The sequence below is a fragment of the Odontesthes bonariensis genome, chromosome 14, assembly GCF_027942865.1.
Source record: "Odontesthes bonariensis isolate fOdoBon6 chromosome 14, fOdoBon6.hap1, whole genome shotgun sequence".
In the NCBI taxonomy this organism is placed as follows: Eukaryota; Metazoa; Chordata; class Actinopteri; order Atheriniformes; family Atherinopsidae; genus Odontesthes; species Odontesthes bonariensis.
The window spans coordinates 26,206,445-26,229,893 of record NC_134519.1 but is presented as its reverse complement, the minus strand read 5'-3'; the positions used below and the strand labels follow the sequence as shown (position 1 = coordinate 26,229,893).

The following is a 23,449-nucleotide window of genomic DNA, read 5'->3' as shown; positions in this document are numbered from 1 at the left end:
TTCAAAAATATTGAGGTCCAGGCTCTGAGGAGGATTCATCCCTCCATAAGACCTGTTGTCACTGATTTTCAGTCCACTTCTTGTGTCATTTGGCATGCCTCAGCCTTTTCTCCCTATCTTAACAATGGCTTCTTAACAGCCACCCTTCCATGGAGACCATTTCTGGTGAGAGTTCAGTGGACAGCATTTGGATCAACTGAAGGTCCTCTCAGGTCCTTTGTCAGGTCTTTGCTGGAACTTTTTTTTTTCTATTTCCTCAGGCCATCACTTTCAGATTTCCACTGTAGTTTCTCAGGCCTAACTCTTCTTCTTTTGCCCAGTACAGTTTCCTCAAATGTTCAGCAAACAGCTTTTTGGAAATCACCTTGTTGATTTAAATACTATTGTATGCATGTCAAAAAAAAGTCTCCATGGTAGGCTGCTTGTAACAAAGTGACTAGATATAAACATGGAGCTAAACTTTTAAAGAATTTCAAATTGGTTCTTTGCTAAGTTGTGTGTTATGTGTAGACACAACACTGGTTCATCCCTTGAGCCACTCCCAAACAAAAAAAAATCAAACCCACATTCCTCTGATAATCAACAAGACTGAAAATGATTAAAAAACAATCGATGTCCAAAGAATACAATTCACTGCATGCAATTTTAGTTCATACTAAATTTGCCTATTCTCATTAAAACACCTGATATCAATAATAATTCCATTAAAGACAATCTGTTTCCATATAGCCCATACACTAATATTATACCATTCTGATAAATACCTTCAATTGATAAGATTGTATTTAATTTTCAGCAATCACTGTCAAACTCAATCCAAGTTTCTATAGATAAAAGATTTTATTGCTCAAACAAAGTCAATATTTGAAATGATCAAGGAAAAAAAAAGCTTATATATTCACCAAACAAACATGAGCTATGTACAGCACTTCAACATGAAGTGGGCATAGAGATGATTAAACCCTCACTGGCTGATGAAACGGAAGGTTACAGTCACTTAAAATGGCAGAATTTAACCCAAAAGTCTTATTGTTGGAGCAGAGGTTGAATAGTTCGACCTGAAATGTAAAAGAATGTAATGAAAAGCTTGTGTATATACTGTATTTTTGATAAGCATCATTTTCCTTTTCTGTGGAAAAACATTCAACAGCAGGTAAAGGTAGAATATATGATATCTCCAGTTGAAAAACATTAGGTTTTGTGTGTACATACATGCAAACAAATTCAGTGATTCAAGAAAACACCAAGACAGGAATTTGTATTTCCACCAAATATTTGACCTTATATTGTCTCCTTTGCTTGCAAACTCTTTGCATAATGTCTGCTCTTTGTTCAGTCACTCTAACAATGAAATTGAACAAATAGTCCATTTGCCCCATATATTGAAAAGCCTATTTACAAGGCTCTACTATGAAAAGATAAAAGAAAAATAGCATTTTGACAGTTTCTTTATGTACAAAAGTGCTCGAAACAGACCACCATTATACACAACTGCTCTTTATGTGCTTCAGAATATGCTTAAACATACGTTTTCATCGCCATAGATGGCACTTTCATTGGTTCACTGTAAAGTATATCCTGCAACCTGCAAAGAGTTTTTTGTCAACAAATTAAATGAAAGTGCAGCGTACTTTACAATGTGACATATAGTTTTAAACATAATGTTGAGTGAATGTGAAATGTCCTTATGTGTGAAAAGTCTTTATGGCTTGGTCTCCTCATGGCTGCTGCTGGTACTGTCCCTCTGTGGCAGTGTAGAAGTCACCCAGGGTGTTCTGCATGTAGTCAAAGGTGGGTCTGTCCTCGGGTTTGTTCTTCCAGCAGGACATCATGATGTCGTACAGCTCCTGGGGACAGTTGTCAGGCCGGGGCATCCTGTAGCCCCGCTGCACTGAGGAGATCACCTCTCCTTTAGTCATACCTAGAGACAATGCAGACACAGAGTGAATGTTGAGAGAACCTCTGGAGGACGATTGAGAGGGTGTATGGCGCTGAAAAGTGGCATCAAAGGAAGTAAGATTAACCACTAGAGGGCAGTAAGCATCAGGTAAATGCTCGGGACATCATTTCATTACAACAGTCAATGTGATCAAAGGTTTAGCTTACAATGGTGTTAATATGCCACACCATGGTGACACACACAGTCCACTTCACGTTTACCTGGGTAGGGGATTTTTCCGAAGGTGATAATCTCGTAGAGCAGGACTCCGAAGGACCACATGTCTGATTTGATGGTGAAGATGCCATAGTTAATGGCCTCTGGAGCGGTCCACTTTATGGGAAATTTGGCCCCTGAGGTGGTGCACACATGTATATATGCCATTAGAAAAAATCTATGGCGGATACTGAGATTTAAATAAATCCATGTCATTAAGGATTTCCCCCCCACACATGCCCACACAAGTTTTCCGTTCTATCTATGCCCTTATGTTTATTTTTACATTCCTATAACTGTAGTTTCAGTGACTCCTAGTTCCAGATCAGTGACTAGACAAGTTTCATTTATGATGCAGATATAGATATGGATGCTTCAGAGAGAATTTATGTGCTTTATTTATGTGTGGATTTAATTCTAAATAGTCTAAAGTCAGCCATTAAATATCTAAAACTGACAAAAAAAATGTAGATCTTGAATCAATACATCTGTGTTGCTATGTGCCCTCATTACTGAGCTATGTGGTCACCCTGAGAGGTCAGTCTTACAAATATCATTTGGCAAACTTCAGTCAGGGTGTTATGTGTGTTTTACTCAGAGTGCTGAACTCCAGGCATTCATCCTTCTGGCAGGTTCATTTGTCTCTGTACTGCTGAAGCTCTGTGGAATGGCCTTTGGGTTCTTAGTCACCCCTCCGATCAAGGCCCATTTTGCTTAGAGGCACGGTTTGGCTGCACTGAATCATAGTTTGAAAGAAGTGGAAATTTCTTCCACTCTTATTCACAGTCCCTGGGTTTTTAGAGCAAATGGAACTGGAGTGCTCTTTGAACCTTTGTGCTGATCTATGTCTTACCACTTGATCAAGGAAATCTGCAAAAAAGGTTTTTGTCCTTAAAAAGCATAACGTTTTGGGACTTTTCTCACTTTTTCTTTTCTTGTGCAAAACCACAGCGATCGCCTGCGATAAAAAAAAGGGAAATGTGACTTGTGTTGGGGTTTAGGGCCGAAAAAGGCGCTGGCCTCAGTGGTATTAACACACATCATATGAGTCAGAAAGAGTGGAGCAACCACAAAATGAAACTATAAGTGTCCAGCTTGTTTTGCAGCAAAACGACCTGTTCGGAGAGGTTCAAGCTCTCAAAGGATTTGATTTTTTTTTTCAATTTCAGTGTGTCTTGGGAAGTGGCTCCTCTGTGTGATGAGAAAATGCTTACACAACACAATATGGATACAAAATGGATACAGACTGATATTACAACACACACACGCAACATTTACCCTCTCTGGCGGAATACTCATCATCCTCTATGACTCTGGCCAATCCAAAATCAGCTATCTTGCACAGCAGACTTTCAGACACAAGGACATTAGCCGCCCTCAGGTCTCTGTGAATATAATTCTCCTTTTCTATGTATGCCATTCCCTCTGCTATCTGAAATGGAACAGGAAGACATTTCAAGAAAAAATAAGTAATTATTACCTGTATTGACATCATCATAACACTTATTCTTCAAGGGTTATAGGCAGAATGCAGCATTCATGCAGACGAGTCTCACAAGAAAATGTGTCCAAAGTGTAGTAGAGTCAGATAATTTTTTTAGCTCAGAAACTGTAGTATTTCACGGCTTTTGACCCTTTATTATGAAACTGCTACATTTTGGACAGTGGTGTTGCATGATGTGGGAACAACAATGAGGAGAGAGAATAAGGTCACATACAGGAAGCATGCTGTGAATATTAACCAAAAAAAAAACCCTACCTGTGCTGAGAAATCAATGAGCTTGGGTAGTAGTTGTTTGCATCCTGTGTCACCCTTTAAAAAGTCTAGCAGGCTCCCTGAAGACGAGACAGAATATAAAAAGGCATCACTGTTTGTATCTGTGAGCCTGCATGCGCTGGTGTATTGCATTTTCACTTCTATATGTATCTGTTAGCTCTCATCCTAGTATACAGTGTCTTTATTTTGTGAAATACAGTCACCGTAAAAAGAAACTAAACTCTTTTTCAGTTCTAAGGTTTTATCTTGAGTCCATAAATGTTCGGATACTGTGTAAAATGTAAATGAAAACGGAGCGCCGATAACAAGCTGGATGGCTCTTCTCCATTTTAGTCAGGGGGAGGTGGGGTCCATGATTTCCAAAAAGAATATAACATTTTGATTGATCTGACCACGGATCAGTTTTTCGCTTGGCCTATGGCCATTTTACGTTAGTTTAGAGAAGACAGTGGTGTTTCTGGGTCACGATCTCTTATGGTTTCAGCTTGACATTTTGGAGCTTTAACCTACATTTGTTAATGGCGCAGCTAACTGGGTTCATAGGCAGGGATTTCTGGAAGTGCCCATGCAGTGATTTCAGTGACAGAATCATGCCTGTTTTTAATGCAGTACAGCCTGAGGGCCCGAAGATCACGGGAATCCAATACCAATCTTTAGTCATGTCCCTTGTACGTCAAGGTTCTCTGGATCTTTAGATGATAATATGTTCTGTTGATGACCAATTCTTCGAAATCTTTGCAATGCTATGTCAATTCTATTTTGCGGCACAATTTGAGGGCAGTTTTGTTTTGCAGATTGATAAACCTGTCTACCTTTATTTCTTAGAGACTTTGCATCTCTTAGGTGCTCTTTTTATACCCAATAATGTCACTGACTTGTTGCCAATCAACTTACTTAGTTGCAATATGTTCCTCTAGCTTTTCTTTTTTAGCACCATTTATTTTTTGTTGCCCCTGACCAAACTTTGTTGAGACATGTTGCCAAAAAAATTCTGGATGAGCTCATTTTTGTCATATGATAGTAAAATTCCTGTTTCAATCTTTGACATGCTTTCCTATGTTCTATTGTTAATAAAACTATTTGAATTTTACACGATGTCACAACATTTTTGGAATTGGCGTTTTAAAAAGATGAGATGAGATGGACTGTCACTATTTATTGCACCACTAAAAACTAAGTACACCACATGATTCAACAGTTTGTAGAAACACCTTTAGCAGTAATATTCTGAAGTATTTTTTTTGTTGTTGTATCACATAAGTCTCTCACATTGTGAAGGGATTTTAGATCAACCTTCTTTCCAGTGTTGCTTCAGTTCATTGAAGTCTGCAGGCATTTGTTTATGCACATCTCTCGTTATGTCCTGGCAAAATATTTTAATCAGGTTGACGTCTAAACCTTGATTCTTCTGTTTCTTTTCTTTATCAGGCATTCTGAAGATTTTCTTCAGTGCTTTCAATCACTATCCTGTTGCTTGACCCAGTTTCAACTGAGCTTTAGCTGTCAGACAGATGGCCTCACATTTGCCTCTAGAATACTTTGGTAACAAAGGAGTTCATGGTGACTTAATGACCGCAAGGTGCCCAGGTCCTTTGGCTGCAAAAAAAAGCCCAAATCACCATCCTTACACCACCATGCTTCACAGTTGTTATGAAGAGTTTGTGCAGATATACTGTGGTTTGGTTTTCTCCAAATACGGTACTGTGCATTGTGACATTGTTCCAGAAGTCACTTTTCTTTTCTTCTATTTTTTCTTAGAGAGAAGATGCAGCTCCTGGCAACCTCCTGCATTTTGGCTTTGTTTTGTTAAATAGGTAATGATATATAATGCAGTATGTACCTATTTGTTTCTTTCGTTGTTGTACTTATCTGACTTTAAGAGCGAGGATGTTTATTAATTTTTACTTGACTGTATGTGTAAGGATCGGTTTGTAGCCCTATAGACAATGCTGATGACAAGGTGATCCTGAAACATCCCATAGTTAGGCTGCTATAGGCCTAGACTGCTGGGGGGCCTGATCTGTCACATCTTTCCTCACTTTACTCTCTTTATGTATATGTGACATTATTGTGATCATTAACTCGTGTTTCCCTGTTCCAACAGATATCCTTTGAATGGTGTTACAGTGCCGCACCCCACCCCCTCCTTTCTGTCTTCTCAAACCCCAGCTGGTCGAGGCGGATGGCCACCCTTCCTGAGTCTGGTTCTGCCAGAGGTTTCTTCCTGTTAAAAGGGAGTCGTTTCTCTCCACAGTCGCCTCAGGCACGCTCAGGACGTGAGATTGAAAAAGAAAAAAGTTTCGGTGCAATCTGTTGGTTTCCTTAGCTAGGAAATTGTTTTTGAATTGGCTCTATATGAACGAATTGGATTATTTTATGAATAATTATGATTGCAATTAATTGAATTCCAATTGGCTTGAATTGGACTTTATTATCTAAGTGCCTTGAGATGACATTTGTTGTATTTGGCGCTATATAAATAGAAATGAATTTAATTGAATTGAATTGATGTTGCCCTCCATCTTGCTGTGTAAATTAAAGATCTCTCCCTGATCAAAACAATATTGAATAAACACTGTAGTTACCATTTGCCATATATTCAGTGATGATGTAGATGGGTTCTATCTTGGTCACGACAGCGTAGAGCCGCACCAGCCTGTCGTGCTGCAGCGTCTTCATGACATTGGCCTCCTCCATGAAGGCTTCAACTGTCATGGTGCCAGGCTTGAGGGTTTTCACCGCTACTTTGGTTGCATTGTTGTAGTACGCTGAAGGTGCAGAAAGTGAAGACGTGGCACAGGAGATGGAGAACATTAGTATACATATGGATCACAGCAGAGAGTTTTGCTTGCATGAAGGGCTCTCATTAGGCTCTTTTTTAGTTTGGAAAGCTTGCTTCAGTAGAACAGAAGTGTTATGCAACAATTTTAGATTGAATTTTCTTTTTGACCTGTAAACCCTGTTAAAGTGTAGAATCAATGAACTGAAGCCATGTTGGATGTTCGGTTACAAAACTTCACAAGGCAAAACGGTGCAAGCTCTTCCACCCAAATATGTACAAAATAAGAGCTGCAGGTGGGCCAATCGAGCAGTCTGTAAGCGCCTACACTTGTGGTGGCTTCATTTTCCTACAAATTCTGTTGGAGCCAGTGTGCCAGTAAACTTCCTCTTTCCGTGCAATGTTTTGCTGACTCAGGTGCAAGTTCACCTTTGTTTGACTTTAACTGACAAGATTAGCTCGTTTGTCCAAAACACTGCTACACTCTCAGTGTGGCATGTTTACTCCCAGATTTAATATAATATTCTAAAAAATGACAAATTGTATCATCCCTCTCATTTTGAAACATTTTCCCGTATTAGAAATGTGGCAGTCATTTTCTGGGCTGAGTGCAGGTGCATTTTATGACTGGGAGTATAATGTGACATTATCAGCATCAGTGACGACACCTGTGCATGTGCGCCAAGGGTAAGCACAGCCTTAAGTATTAGTATTAGTGTTAATAATCAATTAAAAAAATTGCTAATGCTGGGGCAATGTTGATGACACCATTCTCACATGATACATTTATTAACTTGTCATAAACAGACAATTAGAATTCAATTTGTTGTGCTTTGTTGAACGTGACAAACAAGGTTCAACTAATTTTGAATAATTAGATTGAAGGGCTGCACTGAGTTATGGAGAGCCTTTATATCCCAGTGAAATCACTGATTACTCAAAGCAGCTTAGCAAAGCTTCAAATAACTTCAGCAGAGCAGATATACAGATTTAAGAACTTTCTTCGGCCTTCAAATTAAATATTACTGTTGGCAAGTTCAAGTTGGTCCTTTTGTTCAACTTCGAATCAGGCTATAATTAAACTGTCAAGTCTACCACTCATATTTTAAAGAAAACAAAGAAGAAGTTTGGATGTGTCATAGATGTTACATGCTCGTAAACTTGCTGGATAATGTACGATGAAGACAGGACTAAGGAAACATCCTGAGGCAGCTTTAAGTGACTTGTAGGAAGTTTTGGACCCTTCCTCATATTGTGCAAAGCATCCAAATGTTTCACCATGCCTCAATCCTCACTCAAATCCTCTAATATGATTTTTTTTTTTAAATCAATCAACAGTTTTCTATGCATGTTTTTCTCCTCAGACTCTTATCAAAATGAAAGAAAAGCATAACTACACTGGTCTTTCACGATACACCTCCTATCTGGAACCATCACCCAAACTTCCCCTGCTTAACCCACTCAGAGATAACAAATCTCAAATAGCCCTTTCACTGTTGTCACTTACTATACTTCCTTTATGTGTTAAAGAACTTCAGTATGTGTTGTGGTACTATGCCAATGGGGAACACAGACTTGCTAAAAAACAATGCCCTACAAGTTGTTTCTTCATAAGAATCTGAAATGTTTCTTTGTAAGCCCTTCACAGACATCATAAGCTACGTTTAACATTACTGGCCATGTTGTCCAGTTCTGATTCACATCGTAACCACATAACCACAAGTGTCTTGCAATTGACTTGTGTTCGAAACTGCGCCCTGGAACAGCGCACATGTGCTGGAGATAACTAAAGTCTTTTGGATCAACAATAACAGAAAACATCATTTTTGTTAGATCCCTTTGGAGAGTAGATTGAAACACACTATGAATTCTTAAGTCTAAGGTATCGTAGCCAACTTGTGTATGACATTTAAAGCAATACTATGTAACTTCTCAAAAAGCCCATTATGGAGCTCCCCCTACAGGCTTGGAGGTAATGTACGGTTAAGACACTGTCGTAAATCTCTTTCTCTTCCTTGCTTCATCAGTCAACGTCTTCTTCTGTTTCTTCGGTGCCTCTGCCATGATGATCGTACTGACAATGTTGCGCTAGCTTAGCCTTATACCTGGGAGCGTGAGAGGGGTCTATTTGTTTTTGCGGTAGGTGTGCCAGAAAGCAAGTCGAAGTACTTCCGCTCAGCTCCCGGGCCGGTCCAGCAAAGTTACATAGCGCAGTTTTTCCAACTCAGACCCCCGAAGTGCACAGGAGACAGGCCAATCGTAATATTAAAACTCATTCTAGCCGCACAATTTTTTTCAAACTGTTATTTTAAGGTAGAAATGTTACATAGTATTACTTTAACTCTAGAACATGCCAACTATTTGTCCAACTTTATTTTAAAAAAAAATTGCAAAGCACAATAAAAGCTAGATGGCCAGCTTTGGCTGTTTTAGCCACTATTGCTAGTTACGCTGTACTCATGCTGCAGGCCCAGCATATTTGCAAAAAGCCACGCGAAATCCATTCGAAGCGAGAAGCGTCACTACTCATGTTGTATAACCATGTATCAGATCTATATATATCTGATCTAGAAGCACATATCAGATTTTAAAATCAGAACTGCCTATTGGTTTTCTGCGCCCACACTGTGCTGAGATACATCATGCCTGCAATGCGAACACAACCTCATGCATGTACTATGTGTTATCAACCCTTTTCAAATTTCCAATGCAAATCACCCTTCAGATTCAATCCTCTGTAAAATAACACTGATCTACACATGAATGGGATCCTGTATACCCAGCAGGAGACATGGGCACAGTTAAGCTTTTTTTTTCAAGATAAGGCTGTTCTAGAAGGTGTGAAACAGCTCATGATTAGCTAGAGGAGGAAGCAGTGTTGGTTATGTTTACAGGGAAATGGAACTTCCCCACAGTATTTACTTCTGCAGCTCTGAATTTATAGTAAATAAGCAGAAGGATCTGAACTAAGCACAATGAGGCACACACATCTCTATCCCAAATCACTACTGTTGGTAGGATACTAAAATGTGCTATCACAAATTAATTTGAATAAGATTTGAATAATAATTTGAACAATAATTTGTTAATTGTGTGGAAGCCCCAACTTTACATGCAAAATTTCACTGATTTATTTATTTTTTGGCTTGCTTATCACCCGCCAATTATTTACATTTTACCCTAGTGAGTAAATTCTTATGTATTTATCAGTTTACTTTAGGATTTTTGTATCCTTTGATATCACATTTGTCAACAGACATCTGCCAATTATTTACTGATAATAAAATGCCACAGACTCTTTGAGACAGGACTCATATAAGACTTATATGAGACCTAACAGCAACAATCAGCCACAACATTTAAGTGACTGACTGGCGTGGTGAAAATTCCTTTTTTACAGTGCAATATTGTGCTAAGAAACCATGAGCCTTTGGATGCTGGATGCTACATTGACTCACTCCATACACCTAAAAATGAATACAGACCAAGAATGGCACCAGCAGATCAATGTGCCCAATCACATCACAAAAGCTGCTCAGGAATGACCAGAACAGGGTAAAGAGATGCAGGTGATGACCTTTCATGATTCAGATTTAATCAGACATCTGCAGGGAAACTGAAATTAACCTAGATCAAGGGCCCCACCCGGCAACACACAGGATACAAGGAATGCTCTGCCAAAGTCCAGGTGCCACACACTCTAAAGCCTCCATATATCCCACAGGGGATTACGGATGTTTAGGTTTTGGACATAAGATTCTGTTTCTAGCCAGCATTACATATTGTATTCATTACTCACCCATCCAGACTTCTCCAAACTGTCCTGCTCCAAGCTTCTTCACCATCTTGATAGACTCTTTGGAAATCTCCCAAGCATCTTTATCCCATGGCTTCTGAGCTTTGGGCTTTACACACGGACGATCGAGTTTCCGACACAGGCCATCCGCTTTGCCTAATACAGTTTACAGAGAAAATTTCTTCATTTCAGGGTTCAATATTCTTTCAAGGTTCAAGGTATCTTTATTATCCCCGTGGGGTAATTTGGTCTGCAGCAAGCAGTCATTCAGTTGTTGCAACAATCGTGCAAAAACAACAAAGACAAAGCAAAACAAAAGGGACAATGATGAATAAAAACAAAGTACAGCTATTTATTTAGCAGAGCAGTGGCAGCAGGGACGAGAGAACGTTTGTGTCTATTAGTCCTGCATTTTGGCAAGCTCCGCCCTGACAGAAGCAGCAGGAACTCATGAGCCAAAGGGTGGCTCTGATCCGTCAGGATCGAACGGGCCTTGCAAAGGACTCTGGTTCCATACAGAGAGATCGTTTAGGTTAATCTCTGCAATTTTTACAATCCCCTGGGGATGATTATAAAATCATTTCAAAGGAGAACACTGACTCAAACTGTTGAGTGGAAGTTTCCCTTAACATGAAACTAGATGCAGCTGGAAACAGCTGGCTTGTTTCTTTAAGAAATCTCTTCATTGCAGAAACATCTCTGTACAGCGACCTGTCTGGCTGCAGTTTACAAAAAAAATACTGCGACTCTCAGTAAAACAAAAACCTTGTTGTGTTTTTGTATAGCATAAACAAATGAGATCACATTCATCGTAAAAGTGAAACCAAGGTAGCTCTGTGCTACTGTCTGGTGGCCTTTCTTTTAAAATTCCAGAGCCATACTCACCATGATAGTGTTTGATCATGCTGCCGATGTCCTGAAAGGAGATTTTGGGAGAAATGTAGAAGCCACCGTTATCCAGCTTCCTGATTTTATAATGTTTTACTGAATCCATTCCTTGGACATTCATGTCTCTGATTGACAGTGAGTAACTGCCTGTGAAGAAGTCAGAGTAAAATTGACTGATTGATGCTCCCAAATGGTTAAATTAGGCACATCTGAAGTCCTTATATTGAGTGTGGATAATGTTAGGAATGCTGTACCTTTCGATGTTTCACTTTCCCTGATAAGATAAGAGCCTGGTTTGTTTGCTGGTGCCAACAGCTGCCTCTCTGCATCCTTCCTGGTGATATCCTTAAAAAACCACCTGTAATTAAATGGAAATACTCTTAGAATAATTCCCCTTGATTAGTGTTATTCATCAGTATACTTTGAGTAACACAATCATTTATTAGGATGCAGTCACGCACTCCTCTGTTTCCATGGTGTCAGCTTGGGCAACATAATTGGATGGGATGAATCCTTCTTTGTTGGTTGTCAGAGACCTTGCTTTCCACCATTCGCCATGTCTGCGAATGGACATCAATGCATTTCAAAGCTTTAAACACTGTAGAGGATGACACACATTTTCTGCAGTTCAATCATTCTATAATAAATATCCATCACTTACTCTTCCAAGACTTTCATCTTTTCTCCCTTTTTGAAGCCTAAGTCATCAGAATGCGTGGCTTCATATGGATAAAGGCTGATCATGATTTTACCGACCCCTTTTTGCTCTGAGACAGGAAACAGAAAAATGTTGACATGTCCAATACTTTGTGACAAGGTAAATCATTGAAATGCTCAGTTATCACCATCAAACTTGATACATGTTATTTTATATTGAAAATGTATTGAAAAGTTGATGAACAAACCCTAAATAGTGACTAAAAATGATGCCACACTGGCAGCAAAACTTTTTGCTCATCAGCAGTTATCTTTTTGTAGAAATTTTTGTTTTCTCATTTTGCATTGTCTTGAAGTAGGAAGCTGGAAATGTTGATTTCTCCATTTGTTTTTGAGTGTAGCATCAAATGCATAGTAGGAATCTGCCATCAACAAAACCACACTTGTAAACACTGGTGAAACATTGTCCATATCTACAATAGTAACTGAAGCTGACCTCTAAAAATGTAAAAAAAAAAACAAGGAACTGAACGATAGTGAAGCCCAGGGCTCATTAAACTCAAATGTGATGAAGGAATTGCAAAAGAATGATTTAGACTTGTCTATTACTTCAAAGCTGTCCGTCACTTTACTTCAGTACTCATATCTTCAGTACAGTGTTTCAACAACCTGACCCGTTAAATTCATGACTATTGAGGAGCTTGTACCAACAAAAGCGTGTCAGTACTGTGTCTAAACATACGGGGGAAGGAAATGGTATCATTTAAGAATAAAAGTGCTTGTTCAATATTTTTCTATATCTGTTTATGAAGTGCTAGTGAAAGCTTGGTATGCTGAGTGTGCTAGTGCGAGCTCTTAGAGTATTTAGTGCATGTTCTCTCCTTTAGTAATAATTTGGGCAACCTAGCATAATTTTTGTCCAAATTTCTGTTTCTGTGGTGGGCTTTTTTTTTTTTACGTCAGCTGGTTATATCAGTAAGTTATTGAGTGAGTGCTGTTAAAGTTTTGTGTGAATGTATAAGAAGGAACCACCTGTTGGCATCGAGAATGCAAGATTGATCTCCCTGAATAGTGGTATCTGTGTATAAGGATTGCTTCATCACGTGATTTTATTCGATAGCAATACTAGCAATACTTACGTATATGGAAAAAGTAAAAGCTGGTTACACATTCTGACGAACACTGGTAAAAAAAATTTAAAACAACTCACTTCACGATGGAACTAATGACGTAATGCCACCATTTCTGAAAACAGCTATCAAAATAAATACTAAAACTGTAATAAGAAAATCTTCAATATAGTCAAATCTATTAGTTAGCTTAATTAGTTGATTTTGCAAGTGCAGCTAGGATGATTAACACAAAGAAAGAATTTTGCTCTAACTAGAACTCTGCAATATAGACACTAAGTTTGGCAAGCATTGAATTTTACAGCCACATCAAGTTCGACTTGACTTTAGCGACAAAACCACCCAAAACAAGAAATGTGTTTTGATCTCTATCCTGGAGTCACATGAAGGTGGTACTTTATAACTGGAATGGAAAGTAACTATTGACTATGTACTGTACATATTGCACCTTTTTTAATTTAGTCTCAAGAATAAAAACTGATCAGTTTAGCTACTGCATATTATTATTGACTCAGCCAGCATAGCTCATGATGTATAGCTTATGACCAATAGCAAGTAAGCTTCAGACTTTAGTTTCTTCAAGTATCATAACTATTGTTTCTTTGTTATGAGATCCCTTTCCTAGATAAAGGAAGGGGAAGTAAAATGCACTCAAGAAAAGAAAGAAAAGTGAAATACCCTCCATCTTTTGGAAAACTTGACCAGGTAACAGGAAATTATTCTGCAAAGGCAAACAAAACATGTGTTAGATGGTATCTCTACCCGCGTTTCATCCATTATTTCGACAAACTTATTAGTTCAGGCTCCACACTTTCACAGTCTGCTCATTCAATTCTGACAGACATCATCATTTAAGGAAGGAATATCTGAGTCACTTTCCTGTAAACCAGTAGGAGAGAATACGTAAAAGGGTTACTCGAGTACGAGTGTTTTTTTTCATGCACAGTAAAAAAAGACACTAAGGTTCAAGTACAGTGAAAACGTATCCTGTCCAGGGTGTACCCTGCCTCTCGCCCAGTGACAGCTGGGAGAGGCTACAGTCCCTGAACTGGATTAAGCCGGCATAGACAATGGATGGATGGATGATATTTCTGCCATGATTATGGGCAGTTTCTATTTTCACATTCTATTTGTCATATTTTCTAATTCACAGGACATGTTAAAAGCCATGAAATGCCTGATCGCTATCCCCATGGTTTTTCTTTAGTTTTCAGTTTGGGCTAAAATCAGCCACATGAAATTCTGCTTTTGCTTTGCCCAGTTGTCTGGCTACTTACTATGTTGTTTTTTGTATTGGAGGTGGGGTCTCTGACATAGTGCGTTTGGTCGGTACGTACAGTCTGCTGGATGGTTTTGTCCCCACCACTGCTCATACCATCGTTCAGCGTGGACTTCATACAGCCCATCCTGCCTGCATGAGGAAGTGAGAGAAAAAAGGAAGGCTAGAGTACACGGTTGCACATCAACAGCTGCTGAAACAAAATGTTTGACACCAAACACCTGTGACCTTTCAGTTCTTGCATGTAAAAATAACACAAACAGGCTAGTAGTGACATCGCTATATTTAATGTATACAGTACTGTATTGTAACAAAAAGCTAGCAGCAATAATATGCTGAATACTTTTGCCTTAGACTCTGCCTGTTGTCAGATCTACATGTAGCGCTGTATAAATCATAGTCTGCAGTGAATCTAACAGGAAATGCCCAATCATCATTGGATCCAAATCACATGTAGTAATGTAGTCAAAACATGGCGTAAGTACTGGTAAGAATAGCTCATACCTGTGTTAGCACATGTGGTATATATGATTTTTATCGTCTAACATGATTACAAATACATACATATTTACAGTTGAAAATTAAGATGGGTATGGGCTGTATTAAGCTGTTTCAGATTTCAATATGTTGAATATATTGTATTTAGAAAATGTATTAGTAAAAGTCCATCATCTGCTTTATCCACTAGTGGCTCGGGAAATACAGTTCCTCTTTATTTTTATGCTACCTCAAGGCTTGAGAATCGGTTGCAGTCGTGGTTGCTTAAGTTATTTTCGGACATGAAAACCAGACAATTCCTGGTGAATGAGGTTCCCTGATGACTGTTGTTGTGTTGCCATAAATACCACATGCATCTGGATATATCCTGGGAATCATCGAGAAAGTGGAGAAAAATCTACATGGCATCAGCTGCAGCCTTTTTCAACTTCAGTGTACTCGCTTGCTGTGAATACCACAGCGTATTTGCTGCCATATCCACAGCAAATATGTATTTTCACTTTCTACTAGATTGCTTATTGGATAATCTCTGCAAGAAGTCAGGCAGACTGATCGCAAGTAATGCGTCAGTATTACCCCCTTTGTTTAGTTTGCATGCCGTTTACCCAAAGCCAACCATTTGGCGAGTCATTTTAATGGCATAAAAAGACATGCAAAAGCCAGACATGCTATGCTATTTAGTGTTATGAGTTTATGTTAAAGCAGGAGCAAATGTTTCAGACCCCCATCCCCTCTCAGAACATCTGAAAAAGATGATTAGGGATTTGAAGGACCAGTTAGGATATATTACAAAACTGTAGTAATTTCACATTTTGTAAAATATTCTTATTGGCCTTCAGGAAGATATCAATTTTTGTTAGTACCCGGCAAATTTGAATATTATGAACCTCTTTTTTGGACTGATGACAACCTATAATGTTAATCTTTAAACTGTTTGACTGATACTTAGACTGTTACTTTAATGCAAACAGTTTAAATACAGGTGTGATTTTGAGTGCTTTGATGTAAAAGGTGTAAAAGTGAAATTTTGAGCGTATCAAGCGTCTGGCTTGATGTTTCTAGAATGCGCCGCTGAGGGTGGCAGCTTGTTGGAGTAGCTCTGTACCTCACATTGAGATTTTTTCTTTTTTCTAAATTTCATTCCTGTTTTTTCTTGGAAGAAATTGCATTTTTTGGACAACTGTTCCTTCCTGCCTTGGATGCTGTGCAGCTGGATTGATTTTTCCCAATACTTTTGTATATTTTGCTCTTTTGTTATGATGCATAACCATAGCAACAGGGTGGTTTACAACAGGGAGCAGCTGATTAACATTGGAAAAGCAGAAATAATTCGACAACTGAAGCCAGAAATCCCACTGGAATTGAAAAGGAGGCGTCGTGGATGCAGAGCAGGAGCAAAGAGGAGAGAAAGAAAGAAGAAGTTCAAACCATCTCTGCCATCCGTCGTCATGGGCAATGTAAGATCGTTAGCTAACAAGTTGGATGAACTTCTAGCCTTGACAAGGACTCAGCAAGAATATCGGGAATGTAGCATTATGTGTTTTACTGAGACATGGCTGCAGGATCATATCCCCGACTCCAGCGTCTCTCTGCCGGGCTTCCTGACTGTACGAGCAGATCGAGATTTAAAGAGTAGCAGGAAAAGGAAAGGGGGTGGATTGGCAGTGCTTGTCAACAACAGATGGTGTCACCCAGGACATGTTACTGTGAAGAGTCGTCTCTGCAGTCCTGACATTGAACTATTGGCAGTAAGTTTTCGTCCATATTATTTGCCAAGAGAGTTCACCAGTGTTGTTTTGGTGGCTGTTTACATTCCACCCTCAGCTGTTGCCGACACTGCATGTGATGTCATCAGTTCCGTTGTTGCTAAGATACAGACACAACACCCCGATTCTTTTGTGGCAATATCTGGTGATTTTAATCATGCCTCACTCTCTGCTACACTGCCAACTTTTCAACAGTTTGTCAGCTGCTCTACCAGAGAAAACAAGACATTGGATTTGTTTTACACAAATGTCATACATTTCCAAATCAAGACCTCCCCTGGGTAAATCAGATCACAACCTTGTTTTTCTCTGTTCAGCATATAAACCCCTTGTCCAGAGACTACCTGTCACAAAAAGGACTGTTAGAAAGTGGTCACAGGAAGCTGAAGAAGCCTTACAGGGTTGTTTTGATGCAACCGATTGGATTTCTCTTTGTAAGCCGCATGGAGAGGACATTAATGCCATGACTAAGTATGTGACTGACTATATAAACTTCTGTGTGGACAACACCATCCCCACCAGAACAGTGAGATGCTTCCCTAATAACAAACCCTGGATCACCAGTGAGCTAAAGGAACTATTGAACAAGAAAAAAAGAGCCTTTAGGGAGCGAGACAGGGAGTTACTGAGGAGTATACAGAAGCAGCTCAAAGTCAAGATCAGAGAGAGCAAGGAGGTGTATAGAAAGAAGCTTGAGAGTAAACTGCAGAGGAACAATATCAGAGATGTGTGGTCAGGAATGAAGAAGATCACAGGCCTCAAACAGAGGGAGGATCGGATGGATGGAAGTCTGGACAGAGCAAATTAACTGAACACATTCTTCAACAGGTTCAGTTCAGGAACAAGCTCACCATCCTCCCCTCCTGTTCCCAGCCAAAGAGACATCCCACCCTCCTCTGACCCACAGCTTTCCTGTAACATCTCCACCTCAGTCATGGATTCTTCTGCTTCCACTAGTTTGTCTTCAACCCAATCAGGAGATGCTGCTGTCCCCTTTGCCTCCCCCTCCCACTTTTCTGTTTCTAGAAGTCAGGTGAAGAGGCAGTTGGAGAGACTTAACCGGAACAAGGCTGCAGGTCCAGATGGTGTCAGCCCCCGAGTCCTGAAGGCCTGTGCAGAGCAGCTCTGTGGGATTCTGCAACACCTTTTCAACCTTAGCTTGACCCAAGAGAGGGTACCACTGTTGTGGAAGACATCCTGTCTGGTTCCGGTACCAAAGAAAACTCACCCTTCAAACATCAATGACTACAGACCTGTTGCCCTGACATCCCACATCATGAAGGTCCTGGAGAGACTCCTGTTGACCCACCTGTGTAAGCAAACCAGCACATATCAGGACCCCCTGCAGTTTGCTTATCGCCATGGAGTTGGAGTTGAAGACGCTATCATACACCTGCTTCAACAAACCCACTGTCATCTGGACAAAGCAGGCAGCACTGTGAGGATCATGTTCTTTGATTTCTCCAGTGCATTTAACACAATCCAGCCTGATCTGCTTAGTCTGAAACTCCAGAAGACTCAGGTGGAGGCCTCAACAATCACCTGGATTAATGACTACCTGACAAACAGACCACAGTTTGTCAGACTGAAGAATTGTGTGTCTAACCAGGTGATCAGCAGCACAGGAGCACCACAGGGGACTGTACTCTCACCATTCCTTTTCACTCTGTACACTTCAGACTTCCAGTACAAGTCAGACTCCTGTCATCTACAGAAATATTCAGATGACTCTGCAGTTGTCGGGTGTATCAGAGATGGACAAGAAGCTGAGTACAGAGAGCTGGTGGACCGCTTTGTGGCATGGTGTGGGAACAATCATCTCATCTTGAATGTTAACAAAACAAAGGAGATGATTGTAGATTTCAGGAGAAACAGGGTCAGATCAAACCCTGTTTCCATCATAGGAGAAGAAGTGGAGCTGGTTGAGGAATATAAATACCTTGGTGTTCATGTGGACAACAGACTGGACTGGAGACACAACAGTGAAGCCATCTACAAGAAAGGACAGAGCAGACTGTACTTCTTGAGGAAGCTAAGGTCCTTCAAGGTTTGCAACAAGATATTGCAGATATTCTACAAGTCTGTTGTTGAGAGCGTCATTTCCTCTTGCATCATCTGTTGGGGCAGCAGCATCAGAACCAGGGACCTAAAAAGACTCAACAACCTGATAAAGAAGGCTGGTTCTGTTCTGGGGATGACTGTGGAACCTCTGGAGACAATAATGCAAAGAAGGATTTTGCATAAAATCAAGAGAATTATGGACAACCCTGAACATCCTCTCCATGAGACTGTTATCGGAAAACAGAGTCTCTTCAGTCAAAGGCTTCTTCAGTTTGGATGCAAAACGGACCGCTACAGGAAATCTTTCCTGCCCACAGCCATCAGCATCTATAATAACTCCAACATTTAATTTCCCTCTGGGATAAATAAAGTATTTTTGAATTGAATTGAATTGAATTGAATTGAATTGAATTGAATACATGTCATCAGTTGTTAAAGCTATGTTAGGCTAATTACCCATTAGCTCCACAGTTATATCAAATCCACAAAGACACTATCAAACTCTATGACAACCACATATCAGACAAAGCTTTGATTGAAGTAAACCTAAAAACACACGGGGCATGCAACAAAAACCTTTAGCCGTCTCAGGTGTGTGAGGTTCTACATTTCACACCAGTCTACTGTATCACCTGCACCTCAGAAGCTTGGCACGCCTCTTGAATTGGGAAAACAAAACAAAATTAGGTTAAAGTTACCCAGTGATTTTTAACTCGGATTTCCTGTACAAGGCATCCCATGTATAAGAAAATGGATGCATTTTGAGAAATAAGAAATGAAATAGGAGGAGATTTGGAAGCTCTGATGAGCTTTTGGCAAAACAGTTTTAACATTTGTTTTAAGAAAAAGAAAAGACCTCAAAGTGTTTTTTTTGGCTGTTTCTACTAATAGCATCAGATAAAATATATCATTATCAGTGTTTAGAAAACGAAGTGAATCAAACTGTGTTTTCTGTCCAGTCAGAGTCATAAAATATTTGAAGCTGCTGTTATCTGTTTTGTAGTTTGTTATTGTGACTTTTGACTTGTCTACTAACGGGCAATAAATCCACAAACTGCTGGTGACATGCCTTAACTTTTGTATGCAAGCACAGATGACCTAGTATGCACACATGCAACCATCTGACCAAACTTCAAAAATAGAAAGTGAAGAAAAAAAGCCTAACCCTAACCCTAACCCTAAAAGAGGTTGTATCTCAGGTTTTACACAGTGGTCTTGCGAGGAAAAACACATAAAAGACCACAGAGTAGATATCTGAAATAAAGATGAGTATGGCGTGAAGGAACGTTTCTTTTTCATGCAACTCAAAAGCTCTATGGCATTGCTTGAGTTTATAATCAGATGGACATGCATGCACTTTGAATTGTCTGCAGTGTGTCGTAATTCAAAAGACAAATAAGACAGACGCAAGTGTTGCATTCTAATGTCACCGTCCGAGTTCTAAACCTTCCCCCACATGCACCTTGTATATAATTTCAGCACTAAGAATATTTTCAACAGGTCATTTTGTGAATGGAGGGTGTGACTTTTATAGCGGCAATGTCTCCATGTCATGAGGAAATGTGATAAGAAAGCTCTCGACAGTGCAGACTCTATTTCCAGGTGAAGCTTCTGTTTCTCTCAGAGGGGAAAAATGTGTTAAGAGCACTTACGTCGGCTCATGAGGCTGGAATGAGGTTAGCTATAAGAAGAGACTGAAAAGCCTTCAATGATTTATTGAGCTGATGGATCAAATCCAAACATAGATACCGAAGATTCAAAAACGAAACATAAAGGTAGCACATTGTCTGATCCCAAATGAATTGTTATTGTTAAATAAATGTTATTTGCAACAAGTTCTCAAAGAGATTCAGCATAACAAAATGAGAGGGAATCTCTTAACGGGCTTGTGGCTCACACACTGGAGTGGCAGCATGCTCACTATGATGATGGTTAGTTTGAGCATGAAGTGAGCTATAATTCACTTTAACACAGAATCACGTAAAACGCCCATTTAGGGGTAACTCCTCATTTCATTGCTCTACTTTTGCAAATCTAAGTTAAAGCACATGAGCCTTGCTTGCAACTTTGCTTACACTTTGCAATATAATATGGCTTTATCCTTTTAGCCTCTGTATTAAAGCACAAATTAGTAGAATAATGAGTCAGGAGCAATTCATCTTAATCCAATGCCGCTGCTTCTCAGCTCACGCAGAGTATCATGGGCAGCCAACGTAAATGGTGCTCTGAAGATGCTCTGAAGGTGCAGCTCCAGGTCTGAGCACACACCGCCCACCATTGAGTCCCAGCTCTGCTGATGTTGCTGTTTATAGTCATTATAATCAGGCAGAAGGGAAATTAAGGAGACATAATCAAACAAGTTGACCCTTTGCTGTGCTGAATTGCCTTCTATGTCCTGAATAAATTCAGCAACAATACAGCCAAAGGATAAACAACATCTGGAAAGCTTCGGTCAGTGAGGAGCAAGCTCACGTGGTTCAACATGAGATCAGACAGGTCAGAACTCAGGGAGTAAACTGGTCGTCCCTCAGTTTGAAAGGTTGATTTCCAGCTTCCCTGTTCACATGTCCAAGTGTCCTTGGGTAAGATACCGAACCCCACATTGCCCTCAGTGAGTTCCTCAGTAATCAGCCGCTTCAGATGAAAACATCTGTTAAATAAATGTAATGTAAGAGGGAGCACATTACTCCCATTTTAGCTCCCTCCACTGGCTGCCTGTGCATTTTAGAGTCCGTTTTAAGATTATTTTATTTGTTTTTAAATCTTTAAATGGACTCGCCCCAGCTGATCAGCTGCTCCAGGAGGTACCGAGGGCCAAACGGAAGCTCAGAGGAGATAGAGCCTTTTCAGCTGGTGGTCCTAAACTGTGGAACGACCTCCCATTTCACATAAGACAAGCCCCTTCACTGCCCATTTTTAAAACCCGTCTTAAAACCCATTTTTATTCCCTGGCTTTTAACCCAGCATGAGACTCTGTTTCTGTTATTGTTTTTATTGTTTTAATATTATTATTGTTTATACATTGTTCTTATGTTTTATGCCTTATATTTCGTGTTGTTATTCATGTACAGCACTTTGTTTCAGCCACAGCTGTTTTAAAGCAATACAATGTAACTTCTCAAAAAGCCCACTATGGAGCTCCCCCTACAGGCTTGGAGGTAATGTACGGTTACACTGTCGTAAATACAACACCCTTTCGCTTTCACGTTTCACGTTTGTTGACGAACTGGCGAGGAGTCAGAAGGTGCAAGCTATGTCGACCGAGAAGTTAAGAGTGATCAAATGTACCTGGGAGCGTGAGAGGAGTCTATTTGTTTTTGCGGTAGGTGTGCCAGAAAGCAAGTCGAAGTACTTCCGCTCAGCTCCCGGGCCGGTCCAGCAAAGTTACATAGCGCAGTTTTTCCAACTCAGACCCCCGAAGGGCATAGGAGACAGGCCAATCGTAATATTAAAACTCATTCTAGCCGCACAATTTTTTTCAAGCTGTTATTTTAAGGTAGAAATGTTACATAGTATTGCTTTAAAGGGCTTTATAAATAAAGTTGAGTTGAGTTGTAATGCATTTTTCCTGTCATGATTTGAACGGAGTAATATTTACCATGTAGCCTACCCCAGTTTAGTCACAGCTTTTCGAGGTTGGTTTGGCTGACTTAGTGTTAACTTGAACTAAATAATCCAACTTTGCAGGACATTTCATGGTAATACAGCCAGCAGTTGTTCGAGACATTGGAGACTTGGACTACCTCAGATTGGCACTTTTTGGAACATTGCACAACTGGACCTGGTTAACCTGATTTTGGTTGTTTGGATAGAAGAAGGGGGGGGGGGGGGGGGCAAACACCTGAAAAACAGCATTACCTGTCTAAGTTCATTTCAAAATCTCAGTGGGTACCTCCAAGGAAAACACTGAATTCTTTCCTGTGTGAGCCGGTCGGTGAACTCAAGTGCAGCTGCCTTTAATTTGGCTTTTTTAAAACCTTTTTGCAGGCTTGTTTACAGCTGTGTTGGTTCAGCACCTGTTATATATTTTTAACTTGACCACGAGCAAACAGCCGGAAACTGAGGGTCTAAGTGGATTAGGAGCCCCCCCCCCATGTGTGCCCCACTGTGACCAATGCACAAACTTCCTCCTTTAGTAGTGCAGCGAATGAAATATGTAAGAGGTAAGGAAACAAAAGGAAGCAGAGGAGAGAAGATAACCGAGTGTGGGATTTAAATGTAGGATTTGGACAGATGGGGACAAACTGAGTTTGACACAATGATGAACCCTAAAACAACTGAAAGAGGACAGATGCGTGACTCACCTAAACAATCAGAGGCTGTGTATCACAAAAATGTTAAGATTGACTAACTCAACCTCTCTCTGTAACATTGACCTCCTCCAACCCCCCCATTAAAAAAAAAAAAACAACTAACAGTTATTTGCATTGGTTTTGATTCTAACAGTGTGTATGTGTGTGTGTGACGTGTCTCTCACTGATTTCATTCACACCTAACAAGTGCTTACCTCTCTAAGTGCGTTTTCCTGCTGCAGTTAATCCACCGAGTAGAATTCCCGTAGTCCTCGTATATCTTGTTGGAGCTTTTTATCAGGGTGCTGACACACTCAGAGACATTTGACAAGTGAGTCACTTGGTCGTTATAGACTGTTGTACCAGAATGA

At 40.0% G+C, this 23,449-nt stretch overlaps 1 protein-coding gene across 2 annotated transcripts; it reads right to left on the bottom strand.

The window, feature by feature from the left end:
* Positions 1–852: 852 nt before the first annotated feature.
* On the bottom strand, positions 853–23,431 carry lyn (LYN proto-oncogene, Src family tyrosine kinase). 2 transcript variants are annotated; one of them, XM_075483777.1, is made up of 13 exons: positions 23,294–23,431; positions 14,460–14,593; positions 13,861–13,903; positions 12,057–12,162; positions 11,857–11,955; positions 11,650–11,753; positions 11,393–11,542; positions 10,511–10,663; positions 6,518–6,700; positions 3,915–3,991; positions 3,434–3,587; positions 2,161–2,292; positions 853–1,921 (listed from the first exon to the last, which is right to left on the bottom strand). In XM_075483777.1, the coding sequence occupies exons 2-13, from the start codon at positions 14,586–14,588 to the stop codon at positions 1,719–1,721; spliced, it is 1,533 nt and encodes a 510-aa protein (XP_075339892.1). In that variant the 5' UTR covers positions 14,589–14,593; positions 23,294–23,431; the 3' UTR covers positions 853–1,718. The 2 variants fall into 2 exon arrangements, with proteins under 2 accessions (XP_075339892.1, XP_075339893.1); XM_075483778.1 differs by having other exon boundaries at positions 14,520–14,593.
* Positions 23,432–23,449: the final 18 nt, after the last annotated feature.

Bases quoted from the DNA above. Each gene is read 5' to 3' on its own strand.
- lyn (XM_075483777.1), bottom strand. From the start codon at position 14,588: ATGGGCTGTATGAAGTCCACGCTGAACGATGGTATGAGCAGTGGTGGG. The intron at 11,956-12,056 runs GTAAGTGATGGA...GTCCATTCGCAG, and splicing joins AAGATGAAAGTCTTGGAAGA to ACATGGCGAATGGTGGAAAG. The intron at 3,588-3,914 runs GTAGGGTTTTTT...GTTCCATTTCAG, and splicing joins TCATTGATTTCTCAGCACAG to ATAGCAGAGGGAATGGCATA.